Genomic DNA, 20,391 nt, shown 5'->3' with positions numbered 1-20,391 from the left:
CGACAAAGCCGATAAGTACCCTTTTGCTGTAGCCACAGCAAAGCCTTGCTGAGCAAGAGAAAGAGCAAACTGAAGGATGTTAGACAGACGAGCCTTCAAAGGATCAATGGACCTCTCTCCACACCAGAGTACAAATTTAGACCACCTATATGAATATATAAATTTGGTGGAGTGTCGCCTGGCCGATAAAATAACATCCACCACATCTGGCGGGAGAGAGAAAGAATTCAGGTTGCCCCGTTCAATCTCCAGGCATGAAGGTGTAAGCTCTGGAGGTGGGGGTGTAGAACCTGCCCCTCCGACTGCGAGAGGAGATCTGCCCTCAGAGGGAGACGAAGCGGAGGGCACGAGGAGAGGTGGAGAAGATATGTATACCACACCCTTCTTGGCCAATCCGGGGCGACCAAAATAACTTGGGCCCGGTCTTGCGAATCTTCCTCAGAACCCGAGGAATCAAGGGTATGGGAGGAAACGCGTAAAGGAGTTGTGAGCTCCACCTCAACTGAAACGCATCCCCCAACGCTCCCTGCATCGGATACTGGAGACTGCAGAATGACGGGCAGTGAGCATTCTCGTGAGTGGCGAACAGGTCCACCCGAGGAGTTCCCCACATCCGGAAGACGTGACGAACCACCTCTGGATGAAGCCTCCACTCGTGGTCGGCGGAGAACTGCCGACTGAGACTGTCCGCACGTACGTTCAGAACCCCGGCCAGATGATTTGCCATCAGACAAATCTGATGGTCCTGAGCCCAGGACCATAGACGCAGGGCCTCTCTGCAGAGACAAAGAGACCCCACTCCTCCCTGTTTGTTTATATACCACATCGCGGTCGTGTTGTCCGTCAGGACTTGAACAGACTGACCGCGAAGGGAAGGGAGGAAGGCCTTGAGCGCCAAACTTATCGCCCGTAACTCCAGAAGGTTGATGTGAAGCAACCTTTCCTCTGGAGACCAAAGACTCTTGATGGAGGCAGATGGAAGGACTTTCCTTGGGACAGATTGCCCTCCACGCTCCACCAAGATAGATCCGCTGCAGCTTCTCTGGAGATCCTCACAGACTCCCTGAGATCCCCTTTGTGCTGTTACCACTGCTTGCGGAGGTACCATTGGAGCGCCCTCATGTGCCAGCGTGCATGGTTGACCAACAGAATGCAGGAGGCGAACAGACCGAGCAGGCGAAGGACCTTCAGAACTGGAACGACCGCTCCGTTGTAAAATAAAGGAATCATTTCCTGTATGTCGAGAATCCTTTGAGGAGGAGGGAATGCTCGACACACAGTAGTGTCCAGTACCGCACCTATGAACAGGTTGCGCTGAGAGGACACCAGGTGAGATTTGGGCACGTTTATCGAGAAACCCAATTTGAACAACAACTGAGTTGTATCCTGCAGATGGTGCAGCACCTTCTCTGGTGACTCCGCTTTGATCAGCCAGTCGTCCAGATAGGGGAAAACTGAAATCCCCGACCTTCTGAGATGGGCTGCCACCACTGCCATCACCTTCGTGAAGACTCGGGGTGCAGAAGTAAGACCAAACGGTAGGCCCGCAAACTGATAATGTTGCGACCCTACCGTGAAACTGAGATACTTTCTGTGCGACTTCAGGATTGGGATGTGAAAATACGCATCCTGCAAGTCGATCGACACCATCCAGTCCTCCTGATTCAGCGCTTGAAGAACCTGAGCAAGGGTGAGCATCTTGAACTTTTCTTGTTTTAGAAAAAGATTCAAAATTCTGAGGTCCAATATCGGACGCAATCTGCCGTCCTTTTTCGGAATCAGAAAATACCGGGAGTAGCATCCCTGACTCCTCTCCCGCTCTGGCACTACCTCTATCGCACCTTTCTGAAACAACTTCAGGACTTCCTCCTGCAGGAGAAGACGGTGGTCCTCCGAGCAAGACCCTTGACAAGGAGGGTAATTTGGAGGGAATTCCCAAAAGGGAAGGGCGTACCCATTTTCTACAAGATCCAGAACCCAGAGATCTGTAGTTACAGATTTCCAATCTTGTAGAAAATGGGTAAGCCGGCCCCCCACAGGACCAGCATGATCCGGAATGGCGAATCTAGGGCTGCTTTGCGGTGGTGGGAGGAGCTGAGGAAGAAGAAGAAGAGGAGGAGGAGAGTTGCCGACCACGAGTGCGGCCCCTGATTCTTCCCCTGAAACCTCTGGACGAGGAACTTTGCTGCTGCTGCTCCTGGGTCTGCCTATAGGTTCGAAAAGATGTCCTTCCGAACCCTCTATACCTCTTAAACGACCCCCTCGACTGAGACTGCAGGCCCAGAGATTTAGCTGTCGCCTTGCTGTCCTTGAATCGCTCCAGAGCAGCATCTGCCTTCTTGCCAAACAGACCAGATCCGTCAAATGGCAGGTCCAATAGAGTCGACTGCACATCCTGTGAGAACTCAGAAGATTTTAACCAGGCACTCCTTCTGGTTGCGACAGAAGACCCCATGATCCTTGCAACAGAATCTGCAGTGTCCAGCCCACTCTGGATCACCTGACGTGCTGCCGCCTGAGCATCAGTCAAGATGTCACTGAACTCAGTCCTCTCCTCCTCAGGCAGTTTTGGCACCAGTCTTTTAGCCGAATCCATCAGTGCGTGCACATAGCGTCCCAAAAGACAAGTGGCGTTTGTTGATTTCAAAGCCATGCTGGCCGATGAAAATACTTTTTTGAAGACTGGTCCAGCCTTTTAGCCTCTCTGTCCCCAGGAACCTGAGGGAAAGCCCCCTTAGACTTTCCCGAACAAGCTGCCTGAATCACCAGGCTCTCCGGTGAAGGATGTGACGTCAAAAATTCCGGATCCCCTGGGGCTGCTCTATATCTCCTAGCAATTGTCTTGGAGACAGCAGGAGCAGAAAAGGGCTTGCGCCACACCTCTAATACAGGTTCCACAATGGCCTCATTAAAGGAAAGTAAAGGCTCAGATACTGCCGTGGGAGAATGTAGTACCTCAGTTAAAATGTTCGACTTAAACTCCGTAGATGGTAGCTGGAGATCAAGCAGCTCCGCAGCCTTCCTAATAACTGAATGGTAGGGAGCAACGTCCTTAGAGGGCTCATCCGACGGTGGAGTAATCTCCCACTCAGGAGACCGATCCAAACCACTAGCTTCTTTAAGCTCTTCGAATATTTCATCCGACTCCACCAATTCCCCCTCTTCCGCTTCCTCCTGAAGGTACCTCTGCTCTTCCATTATCCTCTGAGTATCCCTCCTGGAATGAATCCGAATCATTGGCGTCGGCGGCGCCGTATTCGAATCCGATGGCGCCGGTGCCGGCGTCGAGCGTGGATCTGCTGGAGCCATCGGCGTCGATTGAGGTCGAGCCGGAGCCGGCGAGGATGGAAGCAGCGTCGACGTCCTCGGAGCTGGAGGATTCCAAGATGGCGTAGTTGGGAAGAAGGGTATGAAAGGGGCCTGCGGATATACTTGCGGCACCCCCAAATTAAATGCCATGGGACCCATCGGACCCGCAGGTGCACCAGTGGTGTACATGGCTCGAGCAAACACCCCATACATCGCATTTAAGTAATGCGAGGGGTCCTGACCTGGACCAGGGAAGGCAGGGTACTGGTCAGGCCTCACCGGACTCGGGCCAACCGGCGCCGACGGTGGAATCAGCGGCGTCGCTGGCTCACCCGGGGCTTGAAGTTCTTCCGGGGCCGGAGACGGAGCCAGAGATGGAACCGGCGTCGGAGTCCGTGCTGGAACCGGTGAAGCCGGAGACAAGGAGACCACCGGAGATGAAGGACCAGCAGGCGAATCCGGCACAGGAGAGGGAGAAACAGAGTCCTTCCGACGCCGAGCAGGTGACTTCGGCTTCGGCGCCGAGCTCTTATCAGAATGGCGTCGAGACGAGTGCCTTCTTTTTTTCTTATGCTTCTTGGCATGAGAAGCATGTCCCGAAGTCGACTTCGACGCCGACCTCGACTTCGATCTAGACCTCGACCTCGTTCTCGATCTTCTTCTCCCTCTCTTCTCCTTCTTCATTTTTGCGATGAAGAGTTTTGCCTCCCGTTCCTTAAGAGCCTTCGTACTCATCTTCCGGCAGCTGGTACAGTCATCCACATCGTGGTCCGACGATAAACACCACACACAGTCCTCATGAGGATCTGTGATGGACATATGCTTGCCACACTCCCTGCAAGGCTTAAAACCAGACTTTTTTGTCGACATCTTCGACAGAGAACAGGAATAATACTCAGAATACACAAAGTATCAACGACGCTAACAACAGCGATTCCCGAAATCCGTTGGCTTCGACGGCGCGGAAAAAAGGGAACTGACGTCATCACACCGACGAGGTCTTCTTATGGAGCCGGAGTCGCGAGCGGTGCCGTTCCTCTGTGACGTCGTCTGCGACCTCATCAGCGTGGACTGCTACAAAAGTTTCCGAATGTTGCTGGCGCAGGGATATTCACAAGGTGAGGAATCCACTGGCAGATGTATCCATCAGAATGCATAACACTGAACCAGCTCTGGATCCTGGAACAATGGACCAGATGCTTCCCAAGAAGAGGAGCTGTAGAGTTAAGGCAGTGCCTTCTCCCCTATCTCAGATCACAGATTCACCTCTTAAGGGAGGAGAAGCAGATCCTGAAGAAGGAACTGCCCTAGAGGGACTTGAGCCTGATCAGGTTGAGTTATTGGGGGCAGGGGGCCCTTCTAGGGAAGATCTGAGTAAGGAGCAACAGTACTGCCCCTCTCTTGAACCCCTCAGACAGCAGGCTGCTGCTTAGGCTGCTGGGAGTGCTAGTGGATTCCATAAAGTTTATTGGGATGAGGGACTCCTATATTCTGAGGGTAGAGTTCCCACCCCTGGAGCCACCAGGAGGTTGGTAATACCCTAGCACATGATATCACTTTGGCAGGTCACTTGGGCCAAAACAAGACCTGGGACAGGCTTGTTCCACATTTTCATTGGCCACATATGTCAGAAGACACAAAGGAGTTCTGTCGCTCCTGTGTCACCTGTCAAGCCAGTGGCAAAGCAGGTGGCACAACAAAGGCCCCCCTGATACCACTACCTGTAGTGGGGGTACCCTTTGAAAGGGTAGGGATTGACATTGTTAGTCCCCTTGACCCTCAAACTGCATCTGGGCACAGATTCATCCTGGTGGTAGTGGATAATGCCACCAGGTAACCAGAGGCAATTCCCCTGAGGACCACCACAGCCCCTGTGGTGACAAGAGCCCTCATTGGAGTTTTCTCCAGCGTGAGTTTCCCAAAGGAGGTCATCTCTGACAGAGATACTAACTTCATGTCAGGATATTTGAAAGCAATGTGGAAGGAGTGTGGTGTAACTTATAAGTTCACCATCCCCTATCACCCACAATGCAATGGGTTGGTTGAGCGTTTCAACCAAACCCTAAAGGGTATGATTAAAGGACTCCCAGAAAAGCTTAGGCGAAAATGGGACCTTCTTCTTCCCTGCCTTTTGTTTGCATACAGAGAGGTTCCCCAGAAGGGGGTTGGGTACAGCCCATTTGAGCTTCTGTTTGGGCATCCTGTAAGAGGTCCATTATGTTTGGTAAAGGAGGGCTGGGAGTTACCTCTCAAACCCCCCAAACAGGATGTGATGGACTATGTACTTGGTCTCTGCTCCATGATGGCCGAATACATGAAGAAGGCAACCAAAAACCTGGAGGCCAGCCAAGAATTACAAAAAGCTTGGCATGACCAAAAGGTTGTGAAAATGGGCCACTTTGTGGGGGGGGGGCAGGATCAGCCTTTACAGAGCAAAATCCAAACCATAATGGAATGGGTTGCTCCAACCACCCAGACACAGGTGAGAGCCTTCTTAGGCCTGACTGGGTACTATAGGAGGTTTGTGAAGGGATATGGATCTATAGTGACCCCCTTGAATGATCTTACCTCAAAGAAAATGCCAAAAAAGTTTCAGTGGACAGCTAGCTGTCAAAAGGCATTTGAAGACCTAAAGCAGGCCATGTGCACTGCTCCCATCTTACAGAGTCCAGACTACACCAAAAAGTTCATTGTCCGAACAGATGCTTCTCAGCTGGGTGTGGGAGCTGTACTGCCTCAAATGAATGATGAAGGTCAAGACCAGCCAATAGCTTTTATTAGCAGAAGGCTGACCCCTAGAGAGAAACGTTGGTCAGTTATAGAGAGGGAGGCCTTTTCTGTGGTGTGGGCCCTGAAGAAGCTGAGGCCATACTTGTTTGGCACTCACTTCATAGTTCAGACTGACCACAAGCCCCTCCTATGGCTCAAACAGATGAAAGGTGAAATCCCAAAACTTTTGAGGTGGTCCATTTCCCTACAGGGGATGGACAATACAGTGGAACATAGACCTGGGACTCAACATGCCAATGCAGATGGACTCTCAAGGTATTTCCACTTAGAACACGAAGACTCAACTGGTCAAGGTTAGTTTAGTGTCCCTGCGTTTGGGGGGGTTGTGTAGGAGAGTAGGTTCTACCTCTTATGTTGCCCCCACTTTTTTTCTGATGTTTACACTGGTTTCTGGCTATAGTCTAGCTGGAACCCTGCTAATCAGGGACCCAGCCTCTCTGTTCTCTCTAAACGACATGGTGTGCGTATTAGGTGCACTAGTGATTGGATACTGTGGTACCTTATGAGTCCCTAGTATATGGTACCTTAGGTACCAAGGGCATAGGTACTTCACAGACCTACCAGGGGCTGAAGCATGTATTATGCCACCCCTGGGAAGCAGACTAAATCTGACACCCCAGGCCTGCTACTGCAGCCTGGGTGAGGTGGTGCTAGCACCCCTCACTGAGATATAGGTTTCCTATGTCTCCCCTGCACACACATTTAAACCTATCAGTCACCCCTAAGGCAGGCCCTATCAATCCTGAGTGCAGGGTGCTTGGTTTCCCTGTGAGGGGGTGGCTCTGCCTGAGCAGGGCCCCTCTGAAGCTCTAAGAGTCCATTGTCTGGGGCTGTTTGTGAATGCGGTCAAACCATATACTCTTAAGTGCATTATAACCTCGAGGTAAATGCTAACTTTGGAATGGCTGCATCAAAACATGTCGTGGTTGGTGTCAAACGCTTTGAAATCATACCCTCACACCAGTAACTGGTGTGGGAGTATGATCCCACCCTTCTAGAGGGATAGGCATGTACCTACTGTGGAAACGCAGTAGAATACTGAAAAGCCCTGGCATCACAAAATGGATGCCACCAGTCACAGACACTGGGATGCCCTCCTGCTGATGACCAAAACTCGCAGTGGAGGAAGCCCAATAATAGGTATCCTGTCACAGGGAGGTGTGACCACCTCTCAGAGAGGGTTTAGTGTATTGGGGCTGGGTGGGTGCACTCCTCGAGTGCTTTGAAGTCCTGCACTGGGGGAGCAGTAGGCTTCTCTGTGCATACACCAATTCAAACCGGCTCAGGGGCTACCTGCCCCTGCTCTGGCGTGAAACTGGCAAAGGGAAGTGGGTGTAGTCACCCACTCCCCTGACCCTCCCATAGGTGGGGTCATAGAGCTAGCCCCTCCCTTCCTTCTAGTACAAGTTAGGGAATCCTTGCCATTGCAAACTAGATACCCCTGGACGATGCTCTGAAGAAGAATCCCGGACCTTCGACGTTCCACTACCTCTGGAAGATCGAAGAATCTCCCTTGGAGTCAAGCAGTGACTCCCCTGCTTGGCAGGCATCAAAAACTACAAACTACGGTCGCAAACTCCACTGCTCCCGCCGGAGCCCGTAGTCCCTGCAGCCCAGGAAGAGGATTTCCTGACTTCTCCAAGGCCACCGTGGGTCCCCAGCGACGCTGAGGCAAGTGGACCCCACGAGTGACGAGGAACCGCAGTCCCTGGGTACCGTGCACTATTTTCGAGAGCAACCCCTTCACAACATTCTACGAACCTGTGCTTTGGGCTACGTGTGGTCCAAGCCTCTAGCAGGAATCCCTCCAAAGATCAGAGGCCTACCCCGTCCAGGGTGACCGTGGGCCCCTGTTCAGTGGATCCTCCTGAGGCGTCTTTGTGATTCCTTGCTGGCTGGCTTGTGCGTCCCCTGAAGACTTTCCTACCATTCCAAAGGGCCCCCCTGGTTGCTCCAGGCCTGCCCTGACTTACCCTAGCTGGGTGAGTCCCCCAGACCTTGCCGGTCTGCACCGCTGACTTTTTGTCCTTTCCACAAGACTTGCTGTTATCAAGGCTTGTTGGCTCCAATCTGGTCACCGATACCGCAGTAAGCTGCAGACTTTGTGGGACACGCCGAATCCAGCTCCTGGTTGTCATCGAAGCCTCCTGGACCTCTTGGCTGAAGAGTCAAGACACCCGTGAACCACCTGAAAACACCCGACAACTGTGGGTATCCATCTTCCTTGCCCCGGGTCACTGCCAAGTGACTTTGAACACTGTCTCCTCTGCTTTCAGGTCTTCCTTCTTCTGAATCCAGGCTTGGATTCCACCGGACACTTCTTCTGTCTTCACAAGCAGCAAGTCTTCATTGGCTCTAATTGAAAACGATGCCGCGACCCGACACCAAAAGACACCTATGCACCCGGCTTCCCTGAGTGAAGTAACTCCAGCACTATGGTGCTCCTGTGGGTGTTGGCTCTAGAACTACTTACCCTGTAAGTGACTTGCTTGTAGTCTCCTTCGAAGTGCCCTTAAACTCTAAATTTCCAATTGCGACTTGCACCATTGAAGTCAACGGGGATTCGTGGATGGGTTAACACACTGCATGCGTCCCCAGTGGGTCCTTTCCTTACCTACCTTGGGTGGTTTCGTGAGGCTCCAACGCTTCTGAAGGCCCTAGGCCTTGTCCCATTGCAAGTCGTTATCTGTAAGTCTCTTTTTTAGTATATGGTCTGGTACGCCCTTAGGGCCCCAGCCATATTTGTGCTTAATTTATTGTGAAACGTTGATTTGTGCCTATGTTCCTGACTTCTTATCTCATAAAGAGATTAGTAGAGAGTTGTTTAGTAATAAATACATATATATTTGTTATATATACCTGTGTGGTGTCCTTTCATTTGGTAATTCAAGAGATTATGTGGTAAAACAAGCTGCTTTACATTCCTCCAAGACTTAGCCTGAAGGCTGCTCTCCACAGCTACCACTAGGATAGCTTTCTTTAAAGGTTGTCTTAAACCTATCTACCATAAGAGTCGAATTGTACTGCTGCAAGGTGTCCACTTTAACTAGTGACCAGCATATACCAGACCAACTTCTCACACCACTGATGTTGGGTGATTCAGGTTCAAAGAGGTGAAGCTTGACTATGCAGCCACAAGGAACAGGAGGCGTTGATGACAACCAGGAGCTGGGTTCGAGCTGTCTCGCGAAGGATGTCAAGTGCTGCGGTGTTGGTGTCTGGATTGGACCCAACAAGCCTTGGCAGCAGCAACCCACGCAGGAAGAGAAAAGATGCTTCGGTGCTGACCAGCAAGGTCCTGGCGACTCCACAAGCGATGGAGAGTCAGGGCACGTTCGGAGCAACCAGGTAAGCCCAATTAAAGTAAAAGTTGCCTTCACAGCGACCCACCAGTCGACGGACCAGGGATCACGAAGGGACCTTGAGAGAAAACACAAAGTGCCAGCTCACGGAACACTCGTGGAGTGTAGGCGGGCAATCTTCAGTGCAAATGCTGCTCTGGATCAGGGCTACAAGTAACCCAAAGCTCAGCTGCAGGAGTCGTTGGAGAGCTGATGTTTCTGCAAAGAGACACGGTGTCCAGGGGTCACCACGAGGGATACGGGCTTCAGACTTGCTGTGGGCATTGATAGACCTCTTAGACCATGGAAACCCGCCTCCTGTGTTGCAAAATTCTTCAGAGTCTGACGGGAGCTTCGGAGATGCAAACTGGTCAGATGCATCATTGGTGCCTGCCTTGCAGGGGAGTAACTCCCTTACTCCAAGGGAGATTCTTCGGTCATCTAGTTCAATGTAGATTGTCGAAGTTCCAGGATTCAGTATCAGAGTTTCGTCCAGTTGTAGTCTAAAGTCCTGTTGCCAGGGGTTCCTATATTATAACAGGGGAAGGAGTTGGACAACTCTAGGGACCCACCTATGGGAGGGTCAGGAAAGAGGGGTGGCTACACCCATTTCCTTCGTCCAGTTCCGTGCCCCTGCAACCAGTTTAAGCTGGACTATGCACAGGGACACCAAATGTGCCCCCAGTGCTGACTTCAAAGCACTCTTGGAGTGCACCCAACCAGCCCCAATACACTAAAGTCTGTCTGGGAGGTGGTCACACCTCCCTGTGACAGGAAACCTATTGTCCAGGCCTCCCCTGCTGGAGTTTCGTTCAGCAACAAGAGGGCAGACTCGTGTCTGTGGCTGCAGCATCCATGTTGTGATGCCAGGGCTCTGTTAAGTTGGTACCGGGTGTAGGAGAGTAGGATCTGCTTCTTATAGTTACCCCCACTTTTTGCTGATGTTTCACTGTTTTTCGACTGGGGCCCTGCTACCCCGGACCCCAGTCTAGCTGCTTCCTCTCTAAATTGATTATCAGTACTTTAGGTACACTCCAAATTGGATTCTGGGGTACCCTTATAAGTCCCTAGTATATGGTGTACTATGTACCCAGTGCATAGGCACCCCAGAGGCCTACCAGGGGCTGCAGCATGTATTATGCCACCTCTGGGAAGCCTTCCAAAATAACACCACAGACTGCTACTGCAGGCTGGGTAATGTGGTTCATGCACCCCTTACTGAGATATAGGTACACTATATCTCTCCATATCATTGCACATATAAACCTATCAGTCACCCCTATGGCAGGCCTTACTAATCTTGAAGGCAGGGTGCTGGGTTTTATGTGAGAGGGTGCCCATGCATGAGCAGAGCCCCTCTGTAGCCTTCGGTACATTTATTCCAGGGTTGTTTGTGATGCAGCCAAACCATATACTCTTAAGTGCATTATAACCAAACGGTAAATGCTACTTTGGGATGGCTGCACGGAAACATGTTGTGTGTGGTGTCAAACACCTTGGAATCATACCCCCACAGCAGTACCTGGTGTGGGAGTATGATCCCACCCTTCTAGAGGGAGAGACATGACAGCACCGGTATACCCGGTACCAGCTCACAGAGCCCTGGCATCACAAAATGGATGCTGCCAGCCACAGACACGAGTCTGCCCTCCCGCTGCTGGACGAAACTCAGGCAGGGGAGGCCTGGACAATAGGTTTCCCATCACAGGGAGGTGTCACCACCTCCCAGACAGACTTTAGTGTATTGGGGCTGGGTGGGTGCACTCCAAGAGTGCTTTGAAGTCAGCACTGGGGGCACATTTGGTGTCCCTGTGCATAGTCCAGCTCAAACCGTTTGCAGAGGCTACCAGCCCCTGCTCTGGCACAAAACTGGATAAAGGAAATGGGTGTAGCCATCCCTCTTTCCTGACCCTCCCATAGTTGGGTCCCTAAAGTTTGTCCCACCCCTTCCTTGGGTATAAGATAGAAACCCATGGAAACAGGACTTTAAATTACACTTGGATGAAACTCTGACACATAATCCTGGAACTTCGACGATCTACAAGGCGATAGATGACTGAAGAATCTCCCTTGGAGTAAAGGAGTTACTCCCCTGCAAGGCAGGCACCAAAGACGCATCTGACCAGTTTGCATCTCCGAAGCTCCCGCCGGACTCCAAAGAATTTTGCAACACAGGAGGTGGGTTTCCATGGTTTTAGAGGTTGATCAGTGCCCACAGCAAGTCTGAGGCCCGTATCCCTCGTGGCGACCGTGCAACCCAAACCCATGGACACCGCGTCACTTTGCAGAAGCATTACCTTTCCAACGACTCCTGCAGCTGAGCTTTGGGTTACTTGTAGCCCTGACCCGGAGCAGCATTTGCACTAAAGATTGCCCGCCTACACTCCACGAGTGTTCCATGAGCTGGCCCTTTGTGTTTTCTCTCGAGGTCCCTTCGCGATCCCTGGTCTGTCGACTGGTGGGTCCCTGTGAAGGCAACTTTAATTATAATTGGGCTTACCTGGTTGCTCCAGACGTGACCTGCCTCTCCTTCACTTTAGGAGCCCCCAGGATCTTGCTGGTCCGCATCAAAGCATCTTTTCTCTTCTTGCATGGGTAGCTGCTACCAAGGCTTGTTGGGTCCAATCGGGCACTGACACCGCAGCACTCGACATCCTTCATGAGACAGCTGGAATCCAGCTCCTGGTCATCATCAACATCTCCTGGTCCTCGTGGCTGCAGAGTCAAGCTTCACATCTTCACACCTGAATCACCCGACATCGGTGGGCATTCGTCTACTGTGCCCATGGTCACTGGCAAGTGACCCAGACTCTGTCCCCTCTGCTTTCAGGTTCTTCTGAACTTCGATTCAGGTTTAGATCACACTGGACACTGTTCTCCTTCCCGGCAGCAGCACTTTGCAGCAGATCGCCATTGAAATGAACGACAATTCCCGACACCATTTGACACCTATGCACCCGGCTTCCCTGGGTGAGGTAACTCGAGTAGTACAGTGCTGCCATGGGTGCTGGCCCTAGAACCCCCTAAGTCTAAAGGGGTTTGCTCAAAGTTCTCTCCTAAGTGTCCTTAACTTCTAAAATTCTAACCGCGACTTTCCCATAGAATAGAACGGGGCTCGCGGCTGTGTTCTCACACTGCACATGTCCCCCATGGGTCTCCTGTGTCACTACCTTGGGTGGTTCCTTGGGGTCCCAGTGATTCTACGTGCTCTAGGCACTGTGTCTAGTCAAGTCGTGGTTGTTATACCACTTTCTTAATATATGGTTTGGTCCGCCCCTAGGGCCCATTGTATATTGTGCTATTTACTGTCGTTTTAGAACTTTATTATTGTGTATCTTGGACTCTAATCTCATAAAGAGATTAGTAGGGAATGTTTAGAAATAAATACATATATTTTATATATATACATTGTGTGGTTCTCTTTTCATTTAGTGATTCTTGAGGATATAATCTGGTAAACCAAGTTGCTTTACACTCCTTCAAGACTTAGCCTGAAGGCTGCTCTCCATAGCTACCACTAGGATAGCTTTCAATAAAGTTTGTCTTTAAACCTATCATCAATAAGGGTTGTTTGGACTGGTGCAAGGTGACCACTATAACTAGTGGACAGCATATGCCAGGGCAACTTCTCACACCGGGTATACCGGTGCAATCATGTTTCTCCCTCTAGAAGGGTGGGATCATTCTCCCATACCAGTTACTGGTGTGGGGGTATGATTCCAAGATGTTTGACACCAAACACGACATGTTTCCGTGCAGCCATCCCAAAGTTATACCAAAGGGGATGATGGATGGAGCATTTGAGCAAATCAAACACTCACCTCCAGTCAACTGATCCGGGTTTAATCCATCACCGTTCTTTAGCCCACTCCACCACCCCAGTTCAGACATGGCCATATGCAAATCAGTCTTGACCCTGTGCCTCATGGGAACAGTCCAGCCCGAACTGCCGAGCCATGTCTTTCCTGGGCCGGAAACAAGCATCCTAGGACCGGTTTCGGGTTCATAACCCTCTTCAGCCAGACTATCGTGAATCCAGTGGCAAAGTGAGCAAGGGACCCACGTCTGGGCATACCCCGCCAACTTAGGGTGAACAAAGCGATACCAAAGGGGATGATGGACGGAGCGTTTGAGCAAATCAAACACTCACCTCCAGTCAACTGATCTGGGTATAATCTATCATCATTCTTTAGCTCACTCCACCACCCCAGTTCAGACATGGCCATATGCAAATCAGTCTGACCCTGTGCCTCATGGGAACAGTCCAGCCCAAACTGCCAAGCCATGTCTTCCCTGGACAGGAAACAAGCTTCCTAGGACCGGTTTCGGGTTCATAACCCTCATCAGTATACCGGTGCAATCATGTCTCTCCCTCTAGAAGGGTGGTGGCATACTCCCATACCAGTTACTGCTGTGGGGGTATGATTCCAAGATGTTTGACACCAAACACGACATGTGTCCGTGCAGCCATCCCAAAGTTAGCATTAACAGTTTGGTTAAAATGCACTTAAGAGTATATGATTTTGGCTGCATCACAAAAACCCCAGAATAATGGTTCCGAAGGCTGCAGAGGGGCTCTACTCATGCATGGGCACCCTCTCACATAAAACCAAGCACCCTGCCTTCAGAATTGGTACGGCCTGCCTTAGGGGTGACTGATAGGTTTATATGTGCAGTGATATGGAGAGATATGGTGAACCTATATCTCACCACCTTACACAGGCTGCTGTAGCAGTCCTGTTGTGTCATTTTGGAAGGTTTTCCAGGGGTGGCATAATACATGCTGCAGCCCCTGGTAGGCCTCTGGGGTACCTATGCACAGGGTAAATAGCATGCCATATACTAGGGACTTTTAAGGGTACCCCAGAATCCAATATGGAGTGTACCTAAAGTACTGATAATCAATTTTAAGGGGAAAGCAGATAGGCAGGGATCCATAATAGCAGGATCCCAGCCAAACTTAGTCGAAAACCAGCAAAACACCAGGGAAAAAGTGGGGGCAGCCGTCAGATTCCACCTTCCTACATGAGGTCACACAGTGTGTCATTAACTCTCTCCTCTCTACAGTGCTGGGGAGTCTGGGTGGGACAGTGACTTGTCTGAAGTCACACTATGTGTCAGTAATGTTCTCTCCTCTTTCTACAGTGCTGGGGTATCTGGGAGGGTCAGTGACTTGTCTAAGGTCACACCGTGTGTCAGTAACACTCTATTTTCCTCTCTCTGCTGTGCTGGGATCTCTGGGTAGGACTGTGACTTGTTTGAGGTCACACTGTGTCCTTAACACTCTCCTTTCCTGCAGTGCTGGGGTCTCTGGGTGGGACAGTACCTTGTGTGAGGTCACTCAGTGTGCCATTACCTCTATCTCCCTGCAGTGCTGAGATCTCTGAGCTGGACAGTGGCTTCTCTGAGGTCACACAATTTGTCATTAACTCTCTCTCCTCTCCATACAGTGCTGGGGTCTCTGGAATAGACAGGGGCTTGTCTGAGGTCACACAGTGTATCAGTAACTCTCTCTACTCTCTCTTCAGTGCTTGGGACTCTTGCCTTGACAGTGACTTGTCTGAGGTCACACAGTGTGACCTTAACTCTCTCTCCTCTCCCTACAGTGCTGGGGTCTCTGGGATGGACAGTGACTTGTCTGAGGTCACACAGTGTGCCACTACCCCTATCCTCTCTGCAGTGCTGGGGTCTCTTGGCTGGACAGTGGCTTGTCGTAGATCAAACAGTGTGTCAGTAACTCTCTCCAATCACTGCAGTGCTGGGGTCTCTGGGTGGGACTGTGACTTATCTGAGGTTACACAGTGTGTCATTAACTCTCTCTCCTCTCTCTGCAGTGTTGGGGTCTCTGGGTCGGACTGTGACTGATCTGAGGGCACACAGTGTGTCATTAACTCTCTCTCCTCTCTCTGCAGTGCTGGGGCCTCTGGGATGCACAGTGACTTGTCTGAGGTCACACAGTGTTTCATTAACTCTCTCCGCTCTCTACTTTGCTGGGGTCTCTGGGCTGGACAGTGACTTGTCTAAGGTCACACAGTGTGTCAGTAATGCTCTCTCCTCTTTCGGCAGTGCTGGGGTATCTGGCTGGGTCAGTGACTTGTCTAAGGTCACACTGTATGTCAGTAACACTCTATTTTCCTCTCTCTGACGTGCTGTGGTCTCTGAGCGGAACAGTGACTTTTCTGATGTCACACAGTGTCATTAACTCTCTTCTCTCTGCAGTGCTGGGGTCTCTGGGTGGGACAGTGACTTGTCTGAGGTCACTCAGTGTGTCAGTAATGCTCACTCCTCTCTCTTCAGTGCTGGAGGCTCAGGCTGGTATGTTTGTAGGAGAGTAGGATCTGCTTCACATGGGGACCCCCACTTTTTGCTGGTGTTTCACTGTTTTTCGACCTTAGTCTGGCTGTGGCCCTGCTAATCAGGACCACAGCCTAGCTGCTTCCTCTCTAAAATGGTTTCCATGTACATTAGGTACATATCTAATTGGATTCTGGAGTGCCTTATAAGCCCCTAGTATATGGTATGTTATGTACCTAGGGCATAGGTACCTCAGAGGCCGACCAGGGGCTGATGCATGTATTATGCCACCCCTGGGAAGCCACCGAAAATGACACCACAGGTCTGCTACTACAGCCTGGGTAAGGGTGTGCTTGCACCCCTTACCGTAATATAGGCTACCTATATCACTACCTTATACAGACACATATAAACCTATAAGCCACTCCTATGGCAGGCCTTGACAATCCTGAAGGCAGAGTGCTTGGTTTTGTGTAAGAGGGTGCCCAAGCATGAGCTGGGCCCCTCTGCAGCTTTCAGAAATACTTCCTTATGGCTGTTCTGTGATACAAAAAAGTGTGAATGTGCAGCACACACCTAGATTATACCCTGTAATCTAGATCTACTTTTGACCTGTGTTTAATGTGGGCGTGCTGGGGGAAAAGATGGAGGTAGCTATCCTCCCTCTAATTAATTAATCTGATTTGTGTTTCAAGTGTAGCTTAAAACTTGGCCCTGCCCGCACTGCGTGTGGCAAACAAAATATGCCAAATGTATACCAACAAAATTTATACAAATACACATCACTTTAATTCATTTGATTTTGCAACAAAATTTGTCTCAAAAAATAATCTCTCACAACCAATTTTGAACTTCAACAAATGATATATGTTGAAACCAATATAAAATGTGATTTTTTCCACATCAACAAATTACAATAATTAGAAACATTGTGTGGCCTTCTTGTAATTCATTTGTTGCTTTGTCCCAATGCATTTCGCGATACAAGAACCCTTCTTCAGGGGAATTGTTGAAAATAAAACATTAATAAACATAACTTTTCATGATTTATCTAGCACGACAATCTTAGTAGAACAATCACTTGCTATTATATTTGAAAAATATAATGAAGATTCTATTAATAGGTTGAAAAAGAAACGAGCCATCATCGAAATGATACAGGTATACCATATACTCTTAAGTGCATTATAACCTTGCGGTAAATGCTAACTTTGGAATGGCTGCATCAAAACATGTCGTGTTTGGTGTCAAACATCTTGGAATACTACCATCCCCCCCCCCCCCCCCCCCCGCCAGTCCTGGCGGCGGGGGTAGCATTCCACCCTTCTAGAGGGTGAGACATGTTCACACTGGCTAAACCCGGTAGGACTTTCCTGAGCCCTGGCATCACAAAATGGATGCCTCTGCCACAGACACAGGTCTGGCCTCCTGTGCTGACCGAATCTCCGGCAGGGGCGGCCTGGACAATAGGTTTCCTGTCAAGGGGAGGTGTCCCCACCTCCCCAGACAGGCTGATGTGCATTGGGGCTGGGCGGGAGCACTCTCTGGTGCTTTGAAGTCCTGCACTGGGGGCACATTTGGTGTCCCTGTGCATAGCCCAGTTCAAACCGGTTGCAGGGGCTACCTGCCCCTGCTCTGGCGCGAAACTGGACTAAGGAAATGGATGAAACCAACCCTCTTTCCTGGCCCACCCATAGGTGGGGCCTTAGAGTTAGTCCATCCCCTAAACTTAGTATAAGTATAGGAACCCAGTCCCTAGGACTTTAGATTACCCTGGACGAAACTCTGCAATATAAATTCTGGACCTTCGACATTCTATCCTGACTAGAAGACTGAAGAAATCTCCCTTGTGGTCAAGGAGTGAATCCCCTGCTTGGCAGGCACCAAAGACGCAACTGACCAGTCTGCATCGCTGAAGCTCCGGCCGGACGCCGAAGTCTTTGCATCACCAGAGGAAGATTTCCAGACATCCCGAGGCTACCCTGAGTCTACAGTAAAGCTGAGGCCTGTGGCTATCGTGGGTGACGTGGAACCGTGACCCCTGGACACCGTGAACTTTTGCAGCAACACTATCTTCCTGGTCCTCCTCGAAATTGTACTTTGGGTTCCGAGTAGCCCCAGTCTTGAGCATCTCCTGCACTGAAGTTTGTGGGCCTCCACTCCACGAGTGACCCATTGGCCCGTTTCAAGTGTGACCGCTAGAGGCTCCTTCGCGATCACTAGCCCGTTGGCTAGCAGGTCCCCATGAAGGCAACTCCTCTTCTTCTTGGGCTTTCCTGGTTGCTCCAGACGTGCCCTGACTTACCCTTGCTGGGTGAGTCTCTCAGACCTTGCTGGTCTGCACCGCAGTCCTTTCTCTGCATTCCTGTAACTTGCCATTGCCAAGGCTTGTTGGGTCCAATCTGGTCGCCGACACTGCAGCACTCGACAGACTTTGTGGGACAGCTCGAATACGGCTCGTGGACTTCGTCGACGCCTCCTGGACCTCGTGGCTGAAGAGTCAAGACACCCATCAACTCACCTGAAGCACCCGACATCTGTGTGCATTGGTCCATCCTGCCCTCGGTCACTGGCTAGTGACCCAGACTCTGTCCCCTCTGCTTTCAGGTTCCCCCCACCCTAGATGCAGGCTTGGATCTCTTCGGACACTTCTCCTCTTCACGGCAGCAGCAGTTCTTTGCAGGCTTCCATTGAAATCAACAACGCGATCCGACACCAAAAGACACATATGCACCCGGCTTCCCTGGGTGAGGTAACTCAATTCTGGTGCTCTCGTGGGTGCTAGCCTAGAACTGCTTAAGTCCAAAAGAGTTTGGTCCTGACTCGATTAGAAGTGTCCCTAATCTTTAAATTTCCAACCGCGGCATTGCCCATAGAAGATAATAGGATCCCGCGGTTGTGCTTTCACACTGCATACAGCTCCCGTGGGTCCCCTTTGTCACTACCTTGGGTGGTTCCTTGGGGTCCCAGCGATTCTAGAGGCTATAGGCCTAGTGTCTATCCCAGTCGTGGTTCTTATACCACTTTTTTGGTATATGGTTTGGTACGCCCCTAGGACCCAAACGTGTATTTGTGCTATTATTGAAGCTTACTAACTTGTAAACAAAGTACTTCGCACTCTAGCCTCATAAAGAGACTAGGGGTGTGTGTTTTATCTTAAATACACATATTTTGAATATATACCAGGTGTGGTTGTCCTTTCATTTGGTAATGCAAGAGATTATAGACTGGTAAAACAAGCTGCTTTACATTCCTTCAAGACTTAGCCTGAAGGCTGCTCTCCATAGCTACCACTAGGATAGCTTTTACATAAGGTTGTCTTTAACTATCACCATAAGGGGTTGTTTGGACTGATACAAGGTGCCCACTAGAACTAGTGGACAGCATATATCAGGCCACCTTCTCACAATGGTGACTTGACTGAGCTCACACAATGTGTCATTAACCCTCTCCTCTCTGCAGTGCTGGGGTCTCTGGGTGGGACAGTGACTTGTCTTAGGTCACACAGTGTGTCAGTAACTCTCTCTCCTCTCTCTGCAGTGCTGCTGACTCTGGATCCAGACACAGCTCATGAAGGCTTGATCCTGTCAGAGGATGGGAGACGTGTGACACAGACAGGCAGTCGGGAGCGCCGGCCGAAAAATCCGAAGAGATTCACTGACATTCCTGCTGTGCAAGGGAGAGAGGGGTTCACCTCGGGGAGGTGTTACTGGGAGGTGCAGGTGCTGCAGGTAGGGTCGTGGCATGTGGGGATAATACGAGAGACTCTGAGAGGGGAGCCATACAAGAGAGTGGTCCCTGAGGGCAGTTCCTGGGGTGTGCTGCGGTTGGAAAATGGTCAGTTTTGGGCTCTCTCCTTCTATCCCACTTCTCTGGCCCCCCGCCAGCGCCCCCTGAAGCTGGGTTTTTACCTGGACTATGAGGGGGGGCGACTGTCCTTATACAACGCAGACACCTTGAAGCAACTCTGTACCTTTAATGACACCTTCACGGGGGAGCTGCACCCCTACTTCTGGCTCGTGACACACACAGACCTACGCCTGATGTAACAGAGCCTCCCCGGAAGCCCACCATACCACCCCCACAGGTCAATAACAGGGTTGAAAGAGACAGAAAGACGCCGCACCTCCCGAGCCCCTTTCATACCCTCACTCTTTGTTTTCCTGCATCTCCTGGTATCAACCCCCCCTGAACTGGGGGCTGCATCCCTATTTCTTTCACAGGCCAGGCTAGCCCCCCCATACCCCCCACAGCTCCACAACTCCTTTCATCCACTGATAGACCTCCACTATGGTGTAGTGTTGACCTGTAATTCGGCAATACCCTGTGGACTGCCGAGTGAGGGGGAGTAGGATATGCCCCCTAGGGATGTGGGGGGGTGGGAGATGTCCCCAAGGGAGGGGGAGCAACAGATGTCCATAGGGTAGGGGGAGCGGGGACGGAGAATGAGCTGGAGATGTCACCAAAGGGAGTGGGGAGAGGGAGATGTCCCCTAAGAATGGACCAGGAGATGTCCCTGAAGAGGGAGGGGGTGCAGGAGATGCCCCTGAGCGATGGGTGAGCAGGAGTTGTCCCTGAGGAAGAGGGAAGCAGGAGATGTCTCCCAGGAAGGTGGGTGTAGGAGAGTAGGATCTGCCTCTTATGGTTACCCCCACTT

The 20,391-nt window shown here is 50.9% G+C and overlaps 1 protein-coding gene across 1 annotated transcript in view; it reads left to right on the top strand.

Moving 5' to 3' along the window:
- Positions 1-20,090, top strand: part of LOC146813551 (butyrophilin subfamily 1 member A1-like) — a 63,452-nt gene extending 43,362 nt beyond the window's left edge. Inside the window, exon 5 of the mRNA XM_085614769.1 lies at positions 19,275-20,090. Within this exon, the coding sequence (XP_085470895.1) occupies positions 19,275-19,783 (509 nt within the window). The 3' untranslated portion in view covers positions 19,784-20,090. The remainder of the gene's footprint in view (positions 1-19,274) is intronic.
- Positions 20,091-20,391: the final 301 nt, after the last annotated feature.

This window comes from Triturus cristatus, chromosome 7 (assembly GCF_964204655.1).
Source record: "Triturus cristatus chromosome 7, aTriCri1.1, whole genome shotgun sequence".
Classification (NCBI taxonomy): domain Eukaryota; kingdom Metazoa; phylum Chordata; class Amphibia; order Caudata; family Salamandridae; genus Triturus; species Triturus cristatus.
This window is presented reverse-complemented; position numbering and strand designations above follow the sequence as displayed.